The 21,804-nt window shown below is 42.0% G+C and overlaps 1 protein-coding gene across 6 annotated transcripts in view; it reads right to left on the bottom strand.

Annotated features, from left to right (window-relative positions):
- The window catches only part of prkcz (protein kinase C, zeta), a 431,548-nt gene that overhangs the window by 110,524 nt on the left and 299,220 nt on the right, over window positions 1-21,804 (bottom strand). For all 6 annotated transcript variants that reach the window (XM_087980378.1, XM_087980379.1, XM_087980381.1 and 3 more), the window contains 4 exons: window positions 18,763-18,898; window positions 14,664-14,751; window positions 11,645-11,764; window positions 3,161-3,240 (listed from right to left, as the gene is read on the bottom strand). In XM_087980378.1, the coding sequence (XP_087836504.1) occupies window positions 3,161-3,240; window positions 11,645-11,764; window positions 14,664-14,751; window positions 18,763-18,898 (424 nt within the window). The remainder of the gene's footprint in view (window positions 1-3,160; window positions 3,241-11,644; window positions 11,765-14,663; window positions 14,752-18,762; window positions 18,899-21,804) is intronic.

The following is a 21,804-nucleotide window of genomic DNA, read 5'->3' as shown; positions in this document are numbered from 1 at the left end:
TTTCATTGACTGATGTACAAGAACACCTAGATCTCATTGTACTGCCCCTTTAACTAACTTGACTCCATTTAGGTAGTAATCTGCCTTCCTGTTCTTGCCACCAAAGTGGATAACCACACATTTATCCACATTAAACTGCATCTGCCATGCATCCGTCCATACACCTAGCCTGTCCAGGTCACCCTGCATTCTCCTAACATCCTCCTCATATTTCACCCTGCCACCCAGCTTTGTGTCATCAGCTTAACAAAATGGTCACCTAGTCTACATTTGGTCTCACCGAAGACCACATCAGTAGCACCAGATGCAGTAGACTAGGCTGGAGAAGATGCACGTGAACCTCTCTCTCAAGTAGAAGGACTGCTTGGGGCCCTGGATGATGATGAGGGAGGTGGTGTTTGGGCAGGTGTTGTCAGTTACAGGGGAAGGTACTGGCGGGCTTGGTGGGGAATGTGGTGCGAACCAAAGAGTGGTGAAGGGAACGGTCCTTGTGGAAGGCAGAGAGGTTGGAGAGGGGAAGATGTTTTGTGTGGTAGGGTCTAATTGGAGTTGGCAGAAGTGTTTGAGTATGATACGTTGGATGAGGAGGCTGGTGGGGTGTAAAATGAAGACAAGGGGGACCCTACCTTTATTATGTTTGGAGGAGGGGGTTTAGAGCAGTGGAGTAGGGAATGGAACATTGTTTGAAATAGGATGACATCTGGGATGCTTGGGAGTGGAACCCTGTCAAAGCAGATGCAATGGAGACAGAGGAATTGGGAAAACAGTGGAATTTTTGCAGGAAAAAGGGTGGGAGGAGGTGTAGTCCAGATAGTTATGGGAGTCTGTGGGTTTGCAGCAAATGCCCGTCTGTAAAGTGTCACTGGAGATGGAAACAGAGAGGTCAAGAAAGACAGGAAGGTGTTCATTGACTTCGTTAACAACTTCCACCCCACCATTAAATTCACTTGGTTTATCTCTGACACGTCCCTCCCCTTTCTTGACCTCTCTGTTTCCATCTCCAGCGACACATTTACTATAACACTCACAGACTCTCATAGCTACCTGGACTACAGCTTCTTCCACGCTGTATTCTGCAAAAAAATCCATTTGTTTTCCCAATTCCCCAATCTCATCTGCTCTGATGCCCTCCTATTTCAAACAATGCTATTCCCCTGACTTTGCCATCCAGACAGCCCTCCACCACACCACCTCCATTCCCCGTTGCACTGCTCTAAACCCCCTTCTTCCCAACCCCCTCTAAAGGTAGGGTCCTCTTGTCCTCATTTGTTACCCCATCACCTCTGCATCCAATGTATCATCCTTAAACACTCCCACCAACTCCAAATAGACCCCACCATCCAGAACATCTTCCCCTCCCCAACTTTCTCTGTCTGCTCCAAGGACAGTTTCCTTCACCCCTCCTTGATTTGCACAACAATTCCCACCAACCACTCAAACGCCCTGATACCTTCCCCTGTAACCGAAAAAGATGCAACACTGTGCCCATACACCACTTCTCTCACTGCCATCCACGGCCCCAAACAGTTCTTCCAGGTGAGACACAAGTTCACCTGCATCTCATCCACCCAGTCTAGTGCATTTGGTACTCCCGCCGTGGTCTTCTCTACATTGGTGTGACCAAATGTAGATTAAGTGACCGTTTTGCCGAGCATCTTCGCCTGGCCCGAAATGACCAACCTGACCTCCCGGTCACTGCCCACTTCAATTGCCCCTCCCACTCCCCCTCTGACATGCCCATCCTCGGCATCCTCCATTGCTGCAGTGAATCAGACTGCAAACTGGAAGAACATCTTATCTTCTGCCAGGCCAGACTGCAGCACAGAAGAATTAACATCGAGTCCTCTAATTTCAAACAACCTTCCAAACCACCCCCCAGCTTCTTTTCCAGCGCTACCTTCTTCCTCCCATTCCAACTACTGACCCTTCCTTCTAGCTACCAACCGGATTCATTCGTCCCATCGGCTTGCCAGATCATACCCATTACCTGTGTCTACCTATCACTACCTTACCATTCTGCTTCTCTCATCACTCCTCCTCCTCACCCTCTCTCATTATCTGTGGCTCTCCCTACACCCACATCTAGTCCTGAGGATCCAAAATGTTGACTTCTTGTGGTGCTGCCTGGCTTGCTGTGTTCTTCCAGCCTCCTGCTTGACTATCAAAATTGTGCAATTGGTAGCAATTGCAAGCTAGAAACACAAATTTGGATATCAGCAAAGATTTCTGAAATATGCAACCAGCCCAGATCACAACAATTCAGTACTGATTATGGTGCTACATTGCAAAGGAACAGAAGTCAGCTTAGACCATTGTATGGTACACCAATCATGCACGAAGACAGTGTATGGAAGGACACTCTGACAATGATGATTGTGTAGTGATGTTGAGTGAAGCAACCAGCAACATGACAAAATTGCCATAGTACATATACCTTTCCAAACAGGAATGTGATTACCAGGTGAATGAGCAAAGTGTTACAGTGAAGCTTTATGTTAATCTTATAAACTCAATATCAACTGTTTTTATAATTATTGAATTGACAACACTTGTCTATATCCAACCATGTACATTTGCTTGGTCTAGGTTTTTATCTTTGGGAAAGTAGGGTGGCGTATGTTGTATTATGTCCTATGGTTGGCATGTCAGTGTGTCTTTAAGAAATATGCTCATGATATCATTACCGCAGTAGAGAATGTGACTTGAGCGTATGAACATCTCAAAATACATTTTACCTCTGATCATTTGAAGCACTATACTGTAAACATGGTCCTCTGTTGAAATTTAATGCTTAATGTCAGCCCAGTCAGTAATACGCCCAAGGAACGTAATGTTCTTACATAAATTGGTTATAGGACCTTTCAATACTACAACATCCAAACCCAGTTTCTTATGTTATGGAAGATCAAGTAAAACACCTTGTTGAAGGCAATTTCACATCCCCAAAAACATGTATCTTTTTGCAAGTCTACATTATCCTCCTCACAATTCAAAATACTTCCATGTTTTGCATTAACTGCAAATTTTGCAATTGTACAGCATACACCAAGATTGTTAATATATATCAAGAACAATTGTGTCAACAGCTAACTCCCTGCTTCCAAATACCTTATTGACTTTGGATTGTAATGAATCAACATCTGAACAACCAGTCACTTACCTTATTTAAAAATCCTTTTAGGACACTGGCTGCTTTTACTGAAAGTGATCTAGGGATTCGAATAGGCTTCTCCAAAATAACTGGAAAGATTTAAAAAGTAAATTAAGTACATTGCTGAATTTATTATAGATGCTAATTTTCTACATTTCATTATTTTTTGAAAATGTCTTCAATTTTTTCTTTTCATTTAAACTTTGTCCGATTTGAGTGTGCGACATTAATCATAGCTGAATGCACTAGATGACTCAATGGGATAGTCTTTTTTTTTAGTTCTGGAACACAACTTTCAGTCTTGACATGATTATTGAGAGGAGATTTTCTCCTTCAGTCATTATCTGTTCTTGACAGAAAATATTTCTAGTCAGTGCATGTTCACAACTTAGAATATCCAATAAGGCTGGCATGCAACTTTGTTCACGCTTAAAAATTTTATAAAGACACCTTGGGAGGGAAATGGAAATGTTATATTTTTGCAGAAGATGATACTTGTTGCACTTTGTTGAAGAGAGATACACAAATCTCATTCTTAACTAACTTCCATCAGTGAAAGTTCCAAATGTACAGGTCTTATTTCACAGGATTGACAAGCCCATACTAGTTACTTTGATAATCTAACAAAACAAAAATATATTTTCACTGAGTTAACAGAAGAATATAGTCCGAACCAAAATGTTCTTATAACCACCATTAATACTACCTCCTCCTGGGGGAAATTTCTGCAGGTGCAGGAATTTGTACTGATAACTGAAGAAGAGTCATCTAGACTGGAAATGTTAGCTTCCGGTCTCTCCAAGGATGCTGTCTGACCTGTTGTGATTGCCAGCATTTGATGTTTTAAATACTACTACCTAACTAATGCACTGGAGATATTAACTAAAATGTGTGAGGTGCAGTCAGTATTTGAGTGAATGCATTAAGTTCTACCCTGTGCTAAGAACAAAAAATGCTGCAAAACTGACAAACGCCACATAGACAACGTGCAACTACAGACAACGCAACCAGGACAATGTTGGTGAACACAGTCCTGCATATTTGGAGGAAGCAGCATATAGTAGTAAACATTCAGAACCTGAATATAAGTGCATGCAGCATTCAGTTTAGCTTTGAAGAATCAGTGTCATTTAATGCTGAATCAAAACTAATGTGGAATGTTATTTACCTCCTGTGAATCAACAAGTTGCATTTATGTACTATTACTTGGAAAACATTCCAATGCATTTCACAATTAGACAAAACGGACACTTGGTCAACAATACAGAAATTAGATTTGCAGACATAAACAAACAATTCATCAAAAAGATGGTATTAAGAAGTGCTTTAAAAAAAATGAAAGACAGCTGACGTATCAGAAAGAACTTCTAAAGCAAGGACTCAAGGCAGCTGAAGGAAACAAACTAATCTCAGAGAAACAGTTACGTTTTGTGGGAGGGCAGGGTAGCATCGGAGAACAATATAGATTGGAAATAGGGAGGGATAAAGCAACAAAGGGAATTAAATGAGAATGAGAACTTCAATTTGGAGATGTTGGAGAATCAGCAGCCTACATATGCCAGCAAGGGCAAAGAAGTCGGGTGGTTTGGAATTTCAAGACAAAGAATAAACAATGACTTAAGTGGATTAGGGAAGAACACAGTGTACTAACAGAAGAATAAACAAAGAGTTAAATCAAAAAGGAAGAAAAAAACTGTAAAAGACAGAACTAAAGCTATTTAACTGTATAGCACAGCATTTGAGAACAACTCTGATCAATTCATAGTACAAATAAAAATAGATTAGTACAATCCAATAGCCATTTGAGGTACTCATCACTCTCTGCGTAAAGAACTTTCCATGCATATCTGCTCTAAACGTTTCCCCTAAACTTTGAACTTGAGACCCCAAGTGACAGAGTTCCTTACTCCAGGAAAAGCTTCTTGCTATCTACCCTGTCTATACCTCATATGATTTTGTGGACCTCTGTCAGGTCCCCCCTCAACCTCAGCCTTTCTAAATAAAGTCATCCGCATCTACTCAACCTCTCTTAATAGCTAGCGCCCTCCAAACCAGACAACATCCTAGTGAACCTCCTCTGCACCTTCTCCAAAGCATACACATCCTTTTGGTAATGTGGTGACCTGTATGCAGTATTCCAATGCGGCCGAACCAAAAAGTCTTCTACCACTGTAACATGACCTGCCAAAACTTGTACTCAATATCCTGTCCAACGAAGGAAAGCATGTCATATACCTTCTTGACCACTGTATTGACCTGTGTTCCAACCTTCAGGGAACAATGGACCTGAATACCCAGATCTGTCTGCACATCATTTTTCCGCAGGATGTTTCCATTTACTGTATATTTCGCTCTTGAATTGGATCTTCCGAAATGCATCACCTCGCATTTGCCCGGATTGAACTCCATCAGCCATTTCCCCAACTCTCCAATCTATTTGTATTCTGCTGTATTCTCGAACAGCCCGCTTCACTATCTACTACTCCACCAACCTTAGTATCATCTGCAAACTTGCTAATCAGACTACTGTACCTTCTTCCAAATCATTTATGTTTAATCACAAACAACAGTGGTCCCAACAAGGATCCCTGTGGAACACCACTGTGACCATTTTGAGAAATTCCCTTCAACTACTACTCTCTGTATCTTGTTGCTCAGCCAGCTTTCTATCCATCTGGCTCGTACACCCTGGACTCCATGCGACTTCACCTTCTCCATCGGCCTATCATGGGGAACCTTATCAAACACCCTACTAAAATCCATGTACATGACACCTGAGGCCCTTTCCTCATCAATCAACTTTGTAACTTCTTCCAAGAGTTCTATTAAGTTAGTAAGTCATGATCGTCCCTGCAAAACACCATGTTGCCTATCACTGATAAGCCCATGTTCTTCCAAATGGAAATAGATCGTATCCCTCAATATCTTTTCCAGCAGCTTCCCTACCCCGATGTCAGGTTCACCAGTCTATAATTACCTGGATTATTCCTGCTATCTTTCTTAAACAAGGGGACAACATTAGTAATTTTTCATTTCTCTGTGACCTCTCAGTGTTCAAGGATGCTGCAAAGATATCTGTTAAGGCCCCAGCTAGTTCCCCTCTCACTTTCCTCAGTAACCTAGGATAGATCCCATCCGGAACTGGGGACTTGTCCACCCTCATGCCTTTTCGAATACCCAACAATTCCTCCTTCCTTTTGCCGACTAGACCGAGAGTAAACAAACATTTATCCCTAACCTCAACATCTGTCATGTCCCTCTCCTCGGTGAAAGCCGATGCAAAGTAATCATAATGAACTTCAACCATTTTCTCTTACTCCATGCATAACTTTTCTCCTTTTGCTTCTTATATATGAATAAAAGGCTTTGGGATTTTCCTTAACCCTGTTTGCTAAAGATACCTCTTAATTTAGCCCTCTTAATTCTGGTTTCAGATTGGTCCTACAGTCCAGATATTCTTCCAAGCTTCATCTGTCTTCAGTCGCCTCGACCTTATGTACACTTCCTCTTTCCTCTTAGCTAGTCTCACAATAATCACCTATCATAATAAATAATGAGACAGGACTAATTAAATACATCAATGTCAAGCATGCTCTGTGCAAAAGTGATAATGATAGAAGTTCACATCTGTCTCGAGAGTGAGAAATTTGAATCCATAATTGGCGTATTAAAGCAATGAAAAGCAATTTACAAAAATCTGAACACCAAATTGGCTGAAGCGGAATGATTAAACAGGCTAATCAAGTGGTCGTTTTGGCAGAGGAGCCTGAAGCTAGATAATACTTGATGTGGTTCAATGAAGAGAAAATTTCAATGATATGCCACCCTCATTCAAGTCTGGGCAAAGATGGTCCCACCTGCCTGATCCTCACCTAAATCCCTCCAAACCATTGCTATTCACGATTTTAGCCAAATGTCTTTTAAATGTTGGAATTATAGCCGCATTCACCATTTCCTGTCAAGTTCACTCTACCTGCGAACCACCCTGTGTACAAAATTTGTCCCTCGTGTATTTTTCAATCTCACTCCATTCACCTTGAAATCACCCATCCGAGGGACAAGACTTCCATTAACTCTATCTATATTCCTCTCAAGCTCTATTGAAAGAAATCCCAGCCTATCCGGCTTCCCTTTACAATTCAAACCTTCCATACTCGGTAAAATCCTGGTTAATCTCTTCTGAACCCTGTCCAGGCTAATATCCTTCCTGTAATGGAGTAATCAGAACTGGACCGATCAGGCCTCACCAATGTCCTGTACAACCTCAACATGACTTCTCAACTCCTGTACTCAAAGGACTGAGCAATGAAGGCAAGCCAATCACCAAATACCTTTTTAATCACCCTGTGTATATGTAATGCAAACTTCAAAGAATTATGTACCTGAACCACTAGGTCCCTCTGTTCTATAACACTATCTGAGGCTCCGTTAACTGTATAAGCCCTACCATTGTTTGTTGTACCAAAATGCAATGCCTTGCATTTATTCAGGTTGAACTCCATCTGCCATTTTTCAGTTCATTGACCATTTGATCAAGATCCCTTTGTAATCTTAGAAAACGGTATTCACTCTCTATTATGCCACCAATTTTGGTGTCGTCCACAAACTTACTAACCATGATGTTTACATTCTCATCCAAACAATTCATATAAATGATTAACAAAAAGGGACTCATAACTGATCCCTGTGAGCACTGCTGGTGACAGGCCTTCAGTTCGAAAAGCAACCCTCTGCCACCACTCTCTGTATGACTCCGAGACCAAAGCAAGGAAACAAATAGAACATAGAACATAGAAGAATACAGCGCAGTACAGGCCCTTGGGCCCTCGATGTTGCGCCGATCCAAGCCCACCTAAACTACACTAACCCACTATCCTCCATATACCTATCCAATGCCCTCTTAAATGCCCATAAAGAGGGAGAGTCCACCACTGTTACTGGCAGGGCATTCCATGAACTAACGACTCGCTGAGTGAAGAACCTACCCCTAACATCAGTCCTATATCTACTCCCCCTTAATTTAAAGCTATGCCCCCTTGTAATACCCGACTCAATACGCGGGAAAAGGTTCATACTGTCGACCCTATCTAACCCCCTAATCATCTTGTACACCTCAATCAAGTCACCCCTAAACCTTCTTTTCTCTAGTGAAAACAGCCCCAAGTGCCTCAGTCTTTCCTCATACGATTTTCCTTCCATACCAGGCAACATCCTGGTAAACCTCCTCTGCACCCGTTCCAATGCCTCCACATCCTTCCTATAGTATGGCGACCAAAACTGCACACAATATTCCAGATGCGGCCGTACCAGAGTCTTATACAACTGCATCATGACCTCAGGACTCCGGAACTCAATTCCTCTACCAATAAAAGCCAGTACGCCATATGCCTTCCTCACCGCACTATTTACCTGGGTGGCAACTTTCAGAGATCTGTGTACATGGACACCAAGATCCCTCTGCTCATCCACACTACCAAGTATCCGACCATTAGCCCAGTACCCCATCTTTTTGTTATTCTTCCCAAAATGAATCACCTCGCACTTAGCTACATTGAATTCCATCTGCCACCTTTCTGCCCAGCTCTGCAGCTTCTCTATATCCTGCTGTAACCTGCCACATGCTTCCTCACTGTCAACAACTCCTCCGACTTTCGTGTCATCCGCAAACTTGCTCACCCAACCTTCTAACCCCTCTTCCAGGTCATTTATAAAAATGACAAACAGCAATGGTCCCAAAACAGATCCTTGCGGAACACCGCTAGTGACGGCACTCCATGAAGAAACTTTGCCATCAACTACTACCCTCTGTCTTCTTCCATCCAGCCAATTCCTAATCCAAACCTCCAACTCACCCTCAATGCCATATCTCCGTATTTTCTGCAGTAGCCTACCATGGGGAACCTTATCAAACGCCTTACTAAAATCCATATATACCACATCTACCGCTTTCCCCTCATCAACCTCCTTCGTCACCTTTTCAAAGAATTCAATAAGGTTTGTGAGGCACGACTTGCCCTTCACAAAACCATGCTGACTATCCTTGATCACATTATTCCTATCTAGATGTGCATAAATCCTATCCCTTACAATTCTCTCTAAGACTTTGCCCACAACAGAAGTGAGACTCACTGGCCTATAGTTACTAGGGCTATCCCTACTCCCCTTTTTGAACAAGGGAACCACATTTGCTATCCTCCAGTCTTCTGGGACTACTCCTGTAGACAAAGAGGACATAAAAATCAAGGCCAATGGCTCTGCAATCTCCTCCCTTGGGATAACAGAAGGGGTGTTTTTGGCAACAAAGGTTGCCAAACATGGAAGAGAAGGAATGTTTGAACAGATCGGTAGTTGTGCAAGTACAAATGGTAAACAGGAAGCTTAAGGTAGGCAGTTGCTTGTATATTGTCAATAGAATGAGCTTTCTCCTTATGTGGCCATAGAGGAAGTGGAGTTTAAAGCCTGCACGACAACATGGATGCAAAGATTCAAATTGGATATAGCCTTGTCTGTGAATGAGAACATGGGAATGGAGAACCAAAATTGCAAGTTAGAAGTGGTGCTAATGAATGTTAAGTACTATATGGAGGGAAAATCTAATAGTCAAAACATCACCATTTTTGGTGATGTTCACGTTCATAGAATCCAAAGGAAAGTGACAAGCGATATAAATCTGGAATTAAGAGTCGAAAGGTGACCGTGAATCCATTTTCAATTGTTGGAAAAACCTATCTCGTTCACTAATGCCCTCAAGGAAAGGAAACTGACATTCTTACTGAGTCTAGCTTACATGTGACTCCAGACAACACAGCAATATGGTTGGCTCTTAATTACACTCGAGGCAATTAGGGATGGCAATAAATGCTTGCCTAGCTAGCGAAGCCCTCATTCGTGTGAATAAAAAGTACATTGGATTGAAAATTGGCTCAGCGAGAGGGAGCAAAGTATTATTGACAACAGATATTTTTATGATTGGTAGGCTATTTCCAGGGATGTTCTGCAGGTCTCTGTACATGGTCTTCCAAGAAGGATGTGTTGAAACGGGCTGGACAAAGTAAAAAAATCTCACCACACCAGGTTAAAGCCCAACAGGTTTATTTGGAAGCACTAGCTTTCGGAGCGCTAGTACTTCCAACCTGGTGTTGTGTGAACTTTACAAAAAGGAAGCATGAAAAAGTTTATAGATCAGGTAAGCTTTGATCAGGGAGCTGATGATGAGAAATAAAACTGCTGTACAAATCAATGGGCCTGTCTATGCACTTGGGAATAACAAACAAGGCTGCAGAATAGAGTGATGTAGAAATACATCGTATTAACTCTTTGCAAATAGCAGTTCGATTGGATGAGGTTATCCAGAAGCATACAGAATACTTTCCTTGATTGCTCTGATACATAAGTCCTTGGCCAGAGAGGCTATGTTAGAACTGTACAAAATACTAATTAGACGAGACAAAGCATTGCATGTAGTTTTGAACACTAAAATATAGGAAAGCTGTTCTTGTCCATATGAGGATACAGATGAGAGTTACATGTATATTGCCACGAAAAGAAAATTTTGGCCATGGGAAAGATTGGTTAGGCTGAAATTTCTTAACAAACAGGAACTATATGTATTATCTAGCTCCTTAACCTTCTCCACCACAATCATGCCTGATCTTCTACCTCAATTCACTTTCCTGCTCGTTCCCCATAATATACTTTGATTCCTTGAAAGATCAAAAAATGATTGATGTGTGTTGAATATTTTCAATGATAAGAGCATCAATTACCCTCTAGAGTGGAAAATTCTAAAGGTTCACGATTCCTTGAGTGAAAAAGCCATTTTGCTCTCAGTCCTAAATGCTTGATCCTTACCTTGAAGTCATCCACTGTCCCCCACCCCATCAATGCTCTGGGTTGGTTTCTTTGGAACAGAGAAAGCCAAGGAGAGATTTAATTCAGGAGTATAAAATAATGTTTCGAGTGAGTACGAGTCAGTTATTTCTATCTGCAGAGACATAAGTAACCATAGGATAGAACTGAAGTAATTTGGGGAAGGATTAGAAGGAAGTCGAAGAATTATTTTTGAGGTTTGGAATTCACTACCAAAAAGGTGGCACAGGCAGAAACCCACAAAACACTGATATGTATGCGAGATTTTGCAACCTACAGAGTTATAGACCATGGGATAGGAGGAGAGAGTCGGTTGGATTCCTCTTTCTGTTGGCATAGATATGATGGACCAAAGAATATCTTGCTGTACCACAAATCTCTCGATTTATGTTTTACCGAATGCAAAACTCAAATGCTTTTTTAAAATCAATTGTGCAATTTAAATGAACGCAAATAAACCAGAAAAATTATTTGCCCAATTTTTCCCCGCTTTGAAGTAGCTGACAAATGAGAACTGCTTTTCAGTGTGTGATAGGTGGCCTCGACTCATCACCTAATTGACTAGGTCGAGAGCCAACAACACTTATTAAAAGTAAAATTAAGTTTGTATTATGTCCTGCTAACCTTGAAACAGGTAATCCTCTGTGTTCATGTCTGGGTTATCAGTGATGATGTCAAATGGTGATCTTCCAGCCATCATTTCAAACATCAATACGCCAAGTGCCCACCAGTCTACACTGAAACCTGTCAAATAGCAAAAAGGGGTAAGTGGTGTTTTGAATAAATATTATAACTTACTCTTTCACAGGTCATTGATTAAAGCCTGTCATCTAACAACCTAAAAAACTAAAACAGACATGATCTCCTCCTTTTCTTCCTGCACCCTTTCCTCACTTCACTTGACATATGGGACTTAATTTGGAAAAGCAATCAGTTTTAACAAGTAGTACCTAAGCACCAGTAATAAACAGACCATATAAACAAATTTGGCGGAAGTGGGTACTGCAGATGCTGGAGATTAGAGTCAAGATTAGAATGGTGCTGGAAAAGCATAGCCGGTCAGGCAGCAACTGAGATGCAGGAAAATCGATGTTTCGAGCAAAAGACTTCATCAGGAATTAGGCTGGGAGCCTCGGGGGTGGAGAGATAAATAGAGGGTGTGGGGCTAGGGAGAAGGCAGCTTAGAGTGCAATAGGTGGATGGAGGTGGGGAGCAAAGATGATAGATTGGAGAGAAGGGTGGAGCGGATAGGTGGGAAGGAAGATTGACAGATAGGTCATGAGGACGGTGCTGAGCTGGAAGATTGGAACTGGGGTAAGGTGGGAGAGGAGAAATGAGGAAAGTGGTGAAGTCCACATTGATGCCATGGGGTTGAAGAGTCCCAAGGCAGAAGATGAGGCGTTCTTCCTCCAGGCATCGGGTGGTGAGGGAGGGGCGATGAAGGATGCCCAGGACCTGCATGTCCTCAGCAGAGTTGGAGGGGGAGATAAAATGTTTGGACGTGGGCAGTGGGGTTGATTGGTACGGGTATCCCAGAAATGTTCTCTGAAGCGCTCTATTGAAGTCGTCCGGTCTCCCCAGTGCAGACTCCATCTGGAGCAATGGATACAGTAAATGACATGTGGCAGCGCAGGTGAAATTTGGATGGATGTGGAAGGCTCCTTTGGGGCTTTGGATGGAGGTGAGGGGAGGAGGTGTGGCCACAGGTTTTCGAATTCCTGTGGTGGCAGGGTAAGGTGCCAGGAAGGGAGGGTGGATTGTTAGGGGCGTGGACCTGACCAAGTAGTCACAGAGGCAACAGCCTTTGCGGAAAGCGGATAGGGGTGGGCTGGGGAGGGAAATATATCCCTGGTGGTGGGACCCATTTGTAGGTGACGGAAATGTTGGTGGTGATGCGATTTGAGGAGATTTGTGGGGTGGAAGGTGAGTATCGGGGGGTTCTGTCCTTGTTGCGGTTGGAGGGATGGGGTTCGAGGGCAGAGGTGCGGAATGTGGATGAAATGTGTTGGAGGGGATCTTCAACCACGTGGGAGGGGAAATTGCGGTCTTTAAAGGAGGAGGCCATCTGGTGTGTTCTGTGGTGGAACTAGTTGTCCTGGGAGCAGATGTGGCGGAGACTGAGGAATTGGGAATACGGGATACCATTTTTGCAGGAAGCAGGGTGGGAGGAGGTGCAATTCAGGTAGCTATGGGAGTCTGTGTGTTTGTAGAAAATGTCAGTTTTGAGTCGGTCATCGTTGATGGAGATGGAGGTCTAGAAAGGGGAGGGAGGTACAGGTAAATTTAAGGTCATAGTGGAATGTGTTGGTGAAGTTGATGAACTGTTTAACCTCCTCATAGGAGCACGAGGTGGCGCCGATGCAGTCATCAATGTCGCCGAGGAAAAGGTGGGGAGTGGTGGTGTAACTCTGGAAGATGGACTGTTCTATGTAGCCGACAAAGAGACAGGCATAGCTGGGGCCCATGCGGGTGCCCTGGCTACCCCTTTCGTCTGGAGGAAGTGGGAGGATTCGAAGGAGAAATTGTTGAGGGTGAGGACCAGTTCAGCCAAACAAGAGTGTCAGCGGAAGGGTACTGGTGGGTACGTCAGGAGAGGAAGAAACGGAGGGCTTGGAGGCTCTGGTCATGGTGGTTGGAGGTATAGAGGGACTGGATGTCCATGGTGAAGATGAGGCATTGGGGGCCAGGGAAATGGAAGTCTTGGAGGAGTTGGAGGGTGTGGGTGGTGTCCCGAACGTATGTGGGGAGTTCCTGGACAGGGGAGATAGACAGTATCGAGGTAGGTGGAGATGAATTCAGTGGGGCAGGAGTAGGCCGAGATTATGGGTTGGCCAGGATAGTGAGGCTTGTGGATCTGAGTAGGAGGTAGAATCGGGCAGTGTGGGGTTCCCAAACTATGAGGTTGGAAGCTGTGGGTGGGAGATCCGCTGAGGTGATGAGGTTGTGTATGGTCTGGAAGATGATGGTTTGGCGATGCGGGGTGAAGTCATGGTCGAGGGAGCAGTAGGAGGAGGTGTCTTTGAGTTGGCACCTGGCTTCAGCAGTGTAGAGGTCAGTTCACCAAACTACTATTGTAGCCCCTGTGTCCACTGATATAAACAAACTAGACTTTTAAAATATAGACAGGTTATTCAGGAATACAAACATTTCCCTTATTACGGAAATATTCAGATGGAAGTTAAACTAAAAACACATGCAAATTACTCGAAATCAATTGTAAAAACTAACTCAAACATTTCTGATGGCTCTGTAATTGCTGAGAGATTGAATTTCATCTTTGTGTGTCCTTTTCAATTCCATTTGTCAATGTTTAATCTCCAGGGATTTTAGAACATTTTTTCCACTTTGTCCTGTTGAGATTTCCAAACAGGCCTTCAAAAGATAGGCAAACAACCGATTGTAAGACTTGGGCAAATAAAACTAAAATTAATTTGAAGAGGTTTATGTTGAGAAGGTCCAGTGTAAAGGCTCCTGGCTTCCACTCTGCACCTCTCCATTCAGACAGCAGGGAGTATAATTTTACATGAAGTAGGAAATCACTTCCTTCTACAAATGGAACACAATGCTGATGTTTTAATTTGGTTTGCTGCACAGATGATCAAATACAACTATACTAGCTATGTCCTCTATTACAGTTGCTCACCATACTCCTCTCCTCTCAATATTTCAGGTGCTATATAATTGGGTGTGCCACAGAAAGTGCTCGTAGTGTCACCAGGGCCAAGTCCTTCCTGTAGAGCAAACATAAATTACTAGAAATTGAAAATACATGTTTCCAAAATGTATGTTTTTTGACAATTTAAACAATTAGCAGCAGCATAAAAAAATGTCCTCAAGGATTCATGGTCAGGTGATTTAAAACTATTTGGTTGACTGAATTTACATTAACTTATTTAAATACACAGTAGCGAAGGAGAATACTAATCTGTATTATTGTCACATGCAATACAGCGCTCCAATAATAAATGGGTATACATTTAACTGGTAGAACACCATGTAGAATGCACACTGAACAATAGTAAAAGCATTACAATCTGACATCAAAATACAGTTTACAAGATGCACATGTCATTGCTGTAAAACATACAAAACATACATCTAATCATATTAACATTACTGAACAAAATAATAAACAGAAATGAAGAGGGGTAATTGTACTAATTAATATACTTGCGATAACAGGAATAAATAACTGGTTGACACAATTGCAAATTTTGACATGGTGCACTGTAATTCATGTGTAACATGGAGGCAACAACTGTCGAAATGTAAGTGTTTTTATCATCAAGAATTCTTCCTTTCCTCTGCATTCAAATAAAATTCATATTTTATAATATCTGCAAATGTCTCCTATGCATATATGATCAGAGTTAGTCAAAGTTATTAGTTATGATCTATAATACAAACCACTGTTTTAAAAAGGCGAGATGTGTCCTCTGGCTTTTTAAGAAATGCACAGCGCAGTTTGTTCGTCAACAACATTGATCTTAAGGTTGTGGCTTGATTCCAGATTTGAGGTCAGATAATAGACAATAGGTGCAGGAGTAGGCCATTCTGCCCTTCAAGCCTGCACCACCATTCAATATGATCATGGCTGATCATCCTTAATCAGTATCCTGTTCCTGCCTTATCTCCATATCCCTTGATTCCACTATCCTTGAGAGCTCTATCCAACTCTTTCTTAAATGAATCCAGAGACTGGGCCTCCACTGCCTTCTGGGGCAGAGCATTCCACACAGCCACTACTCTCTGGGTAAAGAAGTTTCTCTTCATCTCTGTCCTAAATGGTCTATCCCGTATTTTTAAGCTGTGTCCTCTGGTTCGGCACTCACCCATCAGCGGGAACATGTTTCCTGCCGCCAAAGTGTCCAATCCTTTAATAATCTTATATGTCTCAATCAGATCCCCTCTCAGTCTTCTAAACTCAACGGTATACAAGCCCAGTTGCTCCAGTCTTTCAGCGTAAGGTAGTCCTGCCATTCCAGGAATTGACCTCGTGAACCTACGCTGCACTCCCTCAATAGCCAGAATGTCTTTCCTCAAATTTGGAGACCAGAATAGCACACAGTACTCCGGGTGAGGTCTTACCAGGGCTCTGTAGAGCTGCAGAAGAACCTCTTTGCTTCTATACTCAATTCCTCTTGTTATGAAAGCCAGCATGCTATTAGCCTTCTTCACTACCTGCTGTACCTGCATGCTTACCTTCATTGACTGGTGCACAAGAACACCCAGATCTCTTTGTACTGCCCCTTTACCTAACTTGATTCCATTTAGGTAGTAATCTGCCTTCCTGTTCTTGCCACCAAAGTGGATAACCATACATTTATCCACATTAAACTGCATCTGCCATGCATCTGACCACTCACCTAACCTGTCCAGGTCACCCTGTAATCTCCTAACAACCTCCTCACATTTCACCCTGCCACCCAGCTTAGTATCATCAGCAAATTTGCTAATGTTATTACTAATACCATCTTCTATATCATTAACATATATTGTAAAAATCTGCGGTCCCAGCACTGATCCCTGCGGTACCCCACTGGTCACTGCCTGCCATTCCGAAATTGAGCCGATTATCACTACTCTTTGTTTCCTATCAGCCAACCAACTTTCAATCCAAGTTAGTACTTTGCCCCCAATACCATGCGCCCTAACTTTGCTCACTAACCTCCTATGTGGGACTTTATCAAAAGCTTTCTGAAAGTCCAGGTACACTACATCTACTGGATCTCCCTCGTCCATCTTCAGAGTTATATCCTCAAAAAATTCCAGAAGATTAGTCAAGCATGATTTCCCCTTCATAAATCCATGCTGACTCTGACCTATCCTGTTACTACTATCCAGATGTGTCGTAATTTCCTTTATAAAAGACTCCAACATCTTTCCCACCACTGAGGTCAGACTAACTGGTCTATAATTTCCTGCTTTCTCTCTCCCACCTTTCTTAAAAAGTGGTACAACATTAGCCACCTTCCTATCCGCAGGAACTGATCCCGAATCTATCGAACTCTGGAAAATAATCACCAACTCATCCACGATTTCTCGAGCCACCTCCTTCAGTACCCTGGGATGTAGACCATCAGGCCCCGGGAACTTATCAACCTTCAGACCTAACAGTCTCTCCAACACCAATTCCTGGCAAATATAAATTCCCTTAAGTTCAGGTCCTTCAGCCACTGTTACCTCAGGGAGATTGCTTGTGTCTTCCCCAGTGAACACAGATCTGAAATACCAATTCAATTCTTCTGCCATTTCTTTGTTCCCCGTAATATATTCCCCTGTTTCTGTCTTCAAGGGCCCAATTTTAGTCTTAACCATTTTTTTGCCTTAACCATTTTTTTGCCTTTCACATACCTAAAAAAGCTTTTAAAATCCTCCTTTATATTTTTGGCCAGTTTATCTTCGTACCTCTTTTTTCTCTGCGTATTTCCTTCTTAGTAATCCTCTGTTGTTCTTTAAAAGCTTCCCAGTCCTCCGTTTTCCCACTTATCTTTGCTATGTTATACTTTTTCTCTTTTAACTTTATATGTTTCTTAACTTCCCTCGTCAGCCACTGCCACCCATGCCTCCTCCTAGGATCTTTCTTCCTTTTTGGAATGAACTGATTCTGCATCTTCTGCATTAAAAACAGAAATATCCGCCATTGTTCCTCCACTGTCATCCCTGCTAAGGTATTGCACCATTGAACTTTGGCCAGTTCCTCCCTCATAGCTCCATAGTTCCCTTTGTTCAACAGAAATATTGTCACTTCCAATTGTACCCTCTCCTTCTCAAATTGCAGATTAAAGCTTATTGTATTATGGTCGCTACTTCCCAATGGCTCCTTCACTTCGAGGTCCCTGATCAATTCTGGTTCGTTGCACAATATCAGATCCAGAATTGCCTTCTCCCTGGTAGGCTCCAGCACCAGCTGTTCTAAGAATCCATCTTGGAGGCACTTCACAAAGTCTCTTTCTTGAGGTCTAATACCATCCTGATTCTCCCAGTCTACTTGCATGTTGAAATCCCCCAATCACAACTGTAGTAATATCTTTGCGACATGCCAATTTCAGTTCCTGATTCAACTTACATCCGACATCAAGCCTACTGTTTGAGGGCCTATAGATGACTCCCAAGAGGGTCTTTTTACTCTTAGAATTTGTCAGCTCTATCCACACTGACTCTACATCCCCTGATTCTAGGTCCCCCCGCGCAAGGGACTGAATATCATCCCTTACCACCATGGCCACCCCACCCCCTCTGCCCGTCAGCCTGTCCTTACGATAGCAGGTGTAGCCTTGAATATTCATTTCCCAGGCCCTGTCCACTTGAAGCTACATCTCAGTTATGCCCACAATATCATATCTGCCAATTTCCAAAAGAGCCTCAAGCTCATCCATCTTATTTCTAATGCTTCGTGCATTCATGTATAGTATTTTTAATTTGTTACTGCCCTCACCCTTCCCATCACCTCCTATTTCACCCAACCTTACAGCATGATCCCTTTTTGAGGTGAAGAAAAAGAAAATCAACAAGGATCCTGTTCTCCATTACAACTTAGTGGGGTTTCGTTAGAAGCAGGTATATTTAGATATTTTGTGAATGCAGAGTTGGACTCAACTAATTAGTCAAACAGGTTACAGTCACTGTTAGGTAACTAATATTTGTCAGACCTTGTGGGAGAAGCTTTTTAAAAATAATATGTATCCCTTATTGGTTTTTGTTTTTACTAACTGTCACTCTGTTACAAATAAACATCCTACCTTGCACATTCCATAATCTGTTAATTTGATGTGACCATCAGAATCTAAAAGAACGTTGTCCAGTTTCAAATCTCTGTAAATGATTCCTCTGTCATGAAGGAAGTTGAGGGCAATGCAAATTTCAGCAGCATAAAACCTAAATGAAACAAAGATACTGATAATTTCAGAAAACTGCATCACAATAAGTATTGCTGTCCTGTTTCTTGTTCTTGACAAGATTTCCAAACTGAAGAAACTAATTTTCGACTGATTCGTTAATCATACTTCTTCCAGAATGATTTTGATCTCATTGCTATCTTTTTCTATTTGGGTGTAAACAAAACAGATATTTCTTATCCATTCACCACTGCTTTGATGTATAGCCTGACTTTTAAGACACAAACAGTGCCTGTCCGAAACATGCAAAAGCTGCAACAATCTACATATTTACTACATTTTATATATTTACAATATATTATACATACACTTGATCAAAAAAATCACAATGAACTTACTGACTGGAAACTACCAACTGAATTGTTCAACAGACTGAAGCCATATTCCAATGATCTGAAACCAAGGTTAAAGATGGCCTAATTCCTGCGTAATTATCCCTTCTATATCCCAAGTCATTGAAATTGAGACAACAGGTCTGCAAAGTCTCACCAGGAACAATTGCTTTGAAAGGCTATTAACAAGTGCCATCTCAATCCCATATAATCACTCCCTATGTGCACTCACCTGGGTGGAGACAAACCATCTGACATAATCATTTAGACAATGGTGCTGGGCTATAAAACATTTTTCCCCCAGATGTAATCTAGGCAACTGGAATCACCAGCCGAGGTCATATTTAGGTCACGGTGCAGATGGCGATAGGGAATCGTGTAACAAATCAATTAACCAATGTTTGTTTAAGCACCTGTTTTCTCTGCAGATTAGTATAACCAAATGAGACATTGATAAAACCCTCCCTATATTGATTTCGCTCTCTCCAATCAACTTTAAGTTTTGCATCTTGTCTTCCAATTTTTGACTACGAGTCACAGGCAGGGTTAACTCAAATCTAGCAGCTCCTATGAATGGACTTCTCATATATTAGAGTTAATCTTTCTTTGCACCGACTCTGCAGCCGTAACACTATATTCTGCATTCTGTTTTGTTAGCCTCATGTACTTAGGTAAGGTATGATTTGTCTGGTTAGCATGCAAAAAAGTATCTCGGTACATGTGACAATAACGCATCAAATCAAAAATCAATTGAACAAACCTCTCTGCTGACCTTCAAACCACCATGATGCCAAAGATGAACCAGAGTAAAGCCTGAAAGCAGCCAAGACACCAACTTTCAACTGTATTGGATTTTCAAATTCCTTAATCTATCCACCAATTCTGAAATTTATTTGTATAAATGTGAACTTCAAGTATGTGGGTGTGAGAGAATTGCAGTATTTTTATTTTATTTAGATTGGTTTAAATTTAAGTAATACTGTTATTTTTTTTAAAAGATCAAGGAAATCTGTCCATGTCTTTTATCATCATAGCACATAAACAGTTAAGCACTCACTAAATTGACAAACATATCTTTTACAAAATCTGTGGTGGTCAAATGAGGCATGGAAAAGGGAGACTCATCATCTGACCATATTATATGCAGATAGAAATTGTGATAGAACTTAGTCCAAATTTTTCAGATTTGTGATCTGAGCACTACCTATTCCTACTAATATCCACCAAACCCAAGCAGTTCAAATGCTGCTTTCCAACTTGGAGAAATTTCCAGCTCCCTCAGGTAAGGCTTTCGAGATCTTACAGAGCTAGTACCCTCGCAGTGTCTTGGATGCCATTTCATGTTAAAATATTTGAAAGTGTTTGCAGTTGCTGCTGCAATGAGTTCCATATTAATGTTGTCTGCCACTCCATAACATGCTTCGCCCTGGACTACAGAATGCAGCACCTCACATTTATCGAAATTAAACTCCATCTGCCACCCTTCAGTCCATTGGCCCATCTGATCAAGATCCCATTGAACTGTGGTAATTTTCTTCTCTGTCCACTACATCTCCAATTTTGGTGTCATCTGCAAACTTACTAACCTCCTATGTTCATATCCAAATAATTTGTATAAATGATGAAAAACAGTGGACCCAACACTGATCCTTGAGGCACACCACTGGTCACAGGCCTCCAGTCTGAAACACAACTGTTCACCTCCACCTCTGTCTTCTACCTTTGAGCCAGTTCTGTATTCAAATGGCTAGTTCTTCCTGTATTCCATGAGATCTAACCTTGTTAACCAGTCTCCCGTAGGATATTGATAAATATTGAAGTCCATATTGATCACATCTATCGCTCTGCCCTCATCAATCCTCTTTGTTACTTCTTCATAAAACTCATTCAAGTTAACGAGACATGATTTCCCATGAACAAAGCCATGCTGACTGTCCCTAGTCAGTCCTTGCCTTTCTAAATACGTTAATCCTGTGCCTCAGGATTTCCTCCAACAACTTCCCCACTACCAATGTCAGGCTCACCGGTCTATAGTTTCCTGGCTTTTCCTTACCACCTTTCTGAAATAGTGGCACCACGTTAGCCAACCTCCAATCTTCCAGCATCTCACCTGTGACTATCGATGATGCAAGTATCTCAGCAAGGAGTCCAGCAATCACTTCCCTAGCTTCCCACAGATTTCTAGGGTACACGTGATCAGGTCCTGGGGATTTATTCACTTTTGTGTTTCAAGACATCCTGCACCACCTCCTTTGTAAAATGGACATTTTTCAAGATGTCACCATTTATTTTTCCATATTCTATATCTTCCATGTCCTTTTTCACAGTAAACACTGACGCAAAATACTCGTTTAGTATCTCCCCTATCTCCTGCAGTTCCACACAAAGGCTGCCTTGCTGATCTTTGGAGGGCCCCATTCTTTCCCTGGTTACCCTTTTGTCCTGAATATATTTATAAAATCTTTTTGGATTCTCCTTAACCATATTTGCCAAAGCTATCTCATGTCCCCTTTTTTCCCCTCCTGATTTCCCTCTTCAGTATACTCTTACTGCC

The sequence above is a fragment of the Chiloscyllium plagiosum genome, unplaced genomic scaffold (genome assembly GCF_037043375.1).
Source record: "Chiloscyllium plagiosum isolate Xiang-an unplaced genomic scaffold, Cpla_swu_hap1 HiC_scaffold_37, whole genome shotgun sequence".
NCBI classification, from domain to species: domain Eukaryota; kingdom Metazoa; phylum Chordata; class Chondrichthyes; order Orectolobiformes; family Hemiscylliidae; genus Chiloscyllium; species Chiloscyllium plagiosum.
Note: the sequence above shows the minus strand (reverse complement) of the source record. Positions and strands in the feature narration are given on the sequence as shown.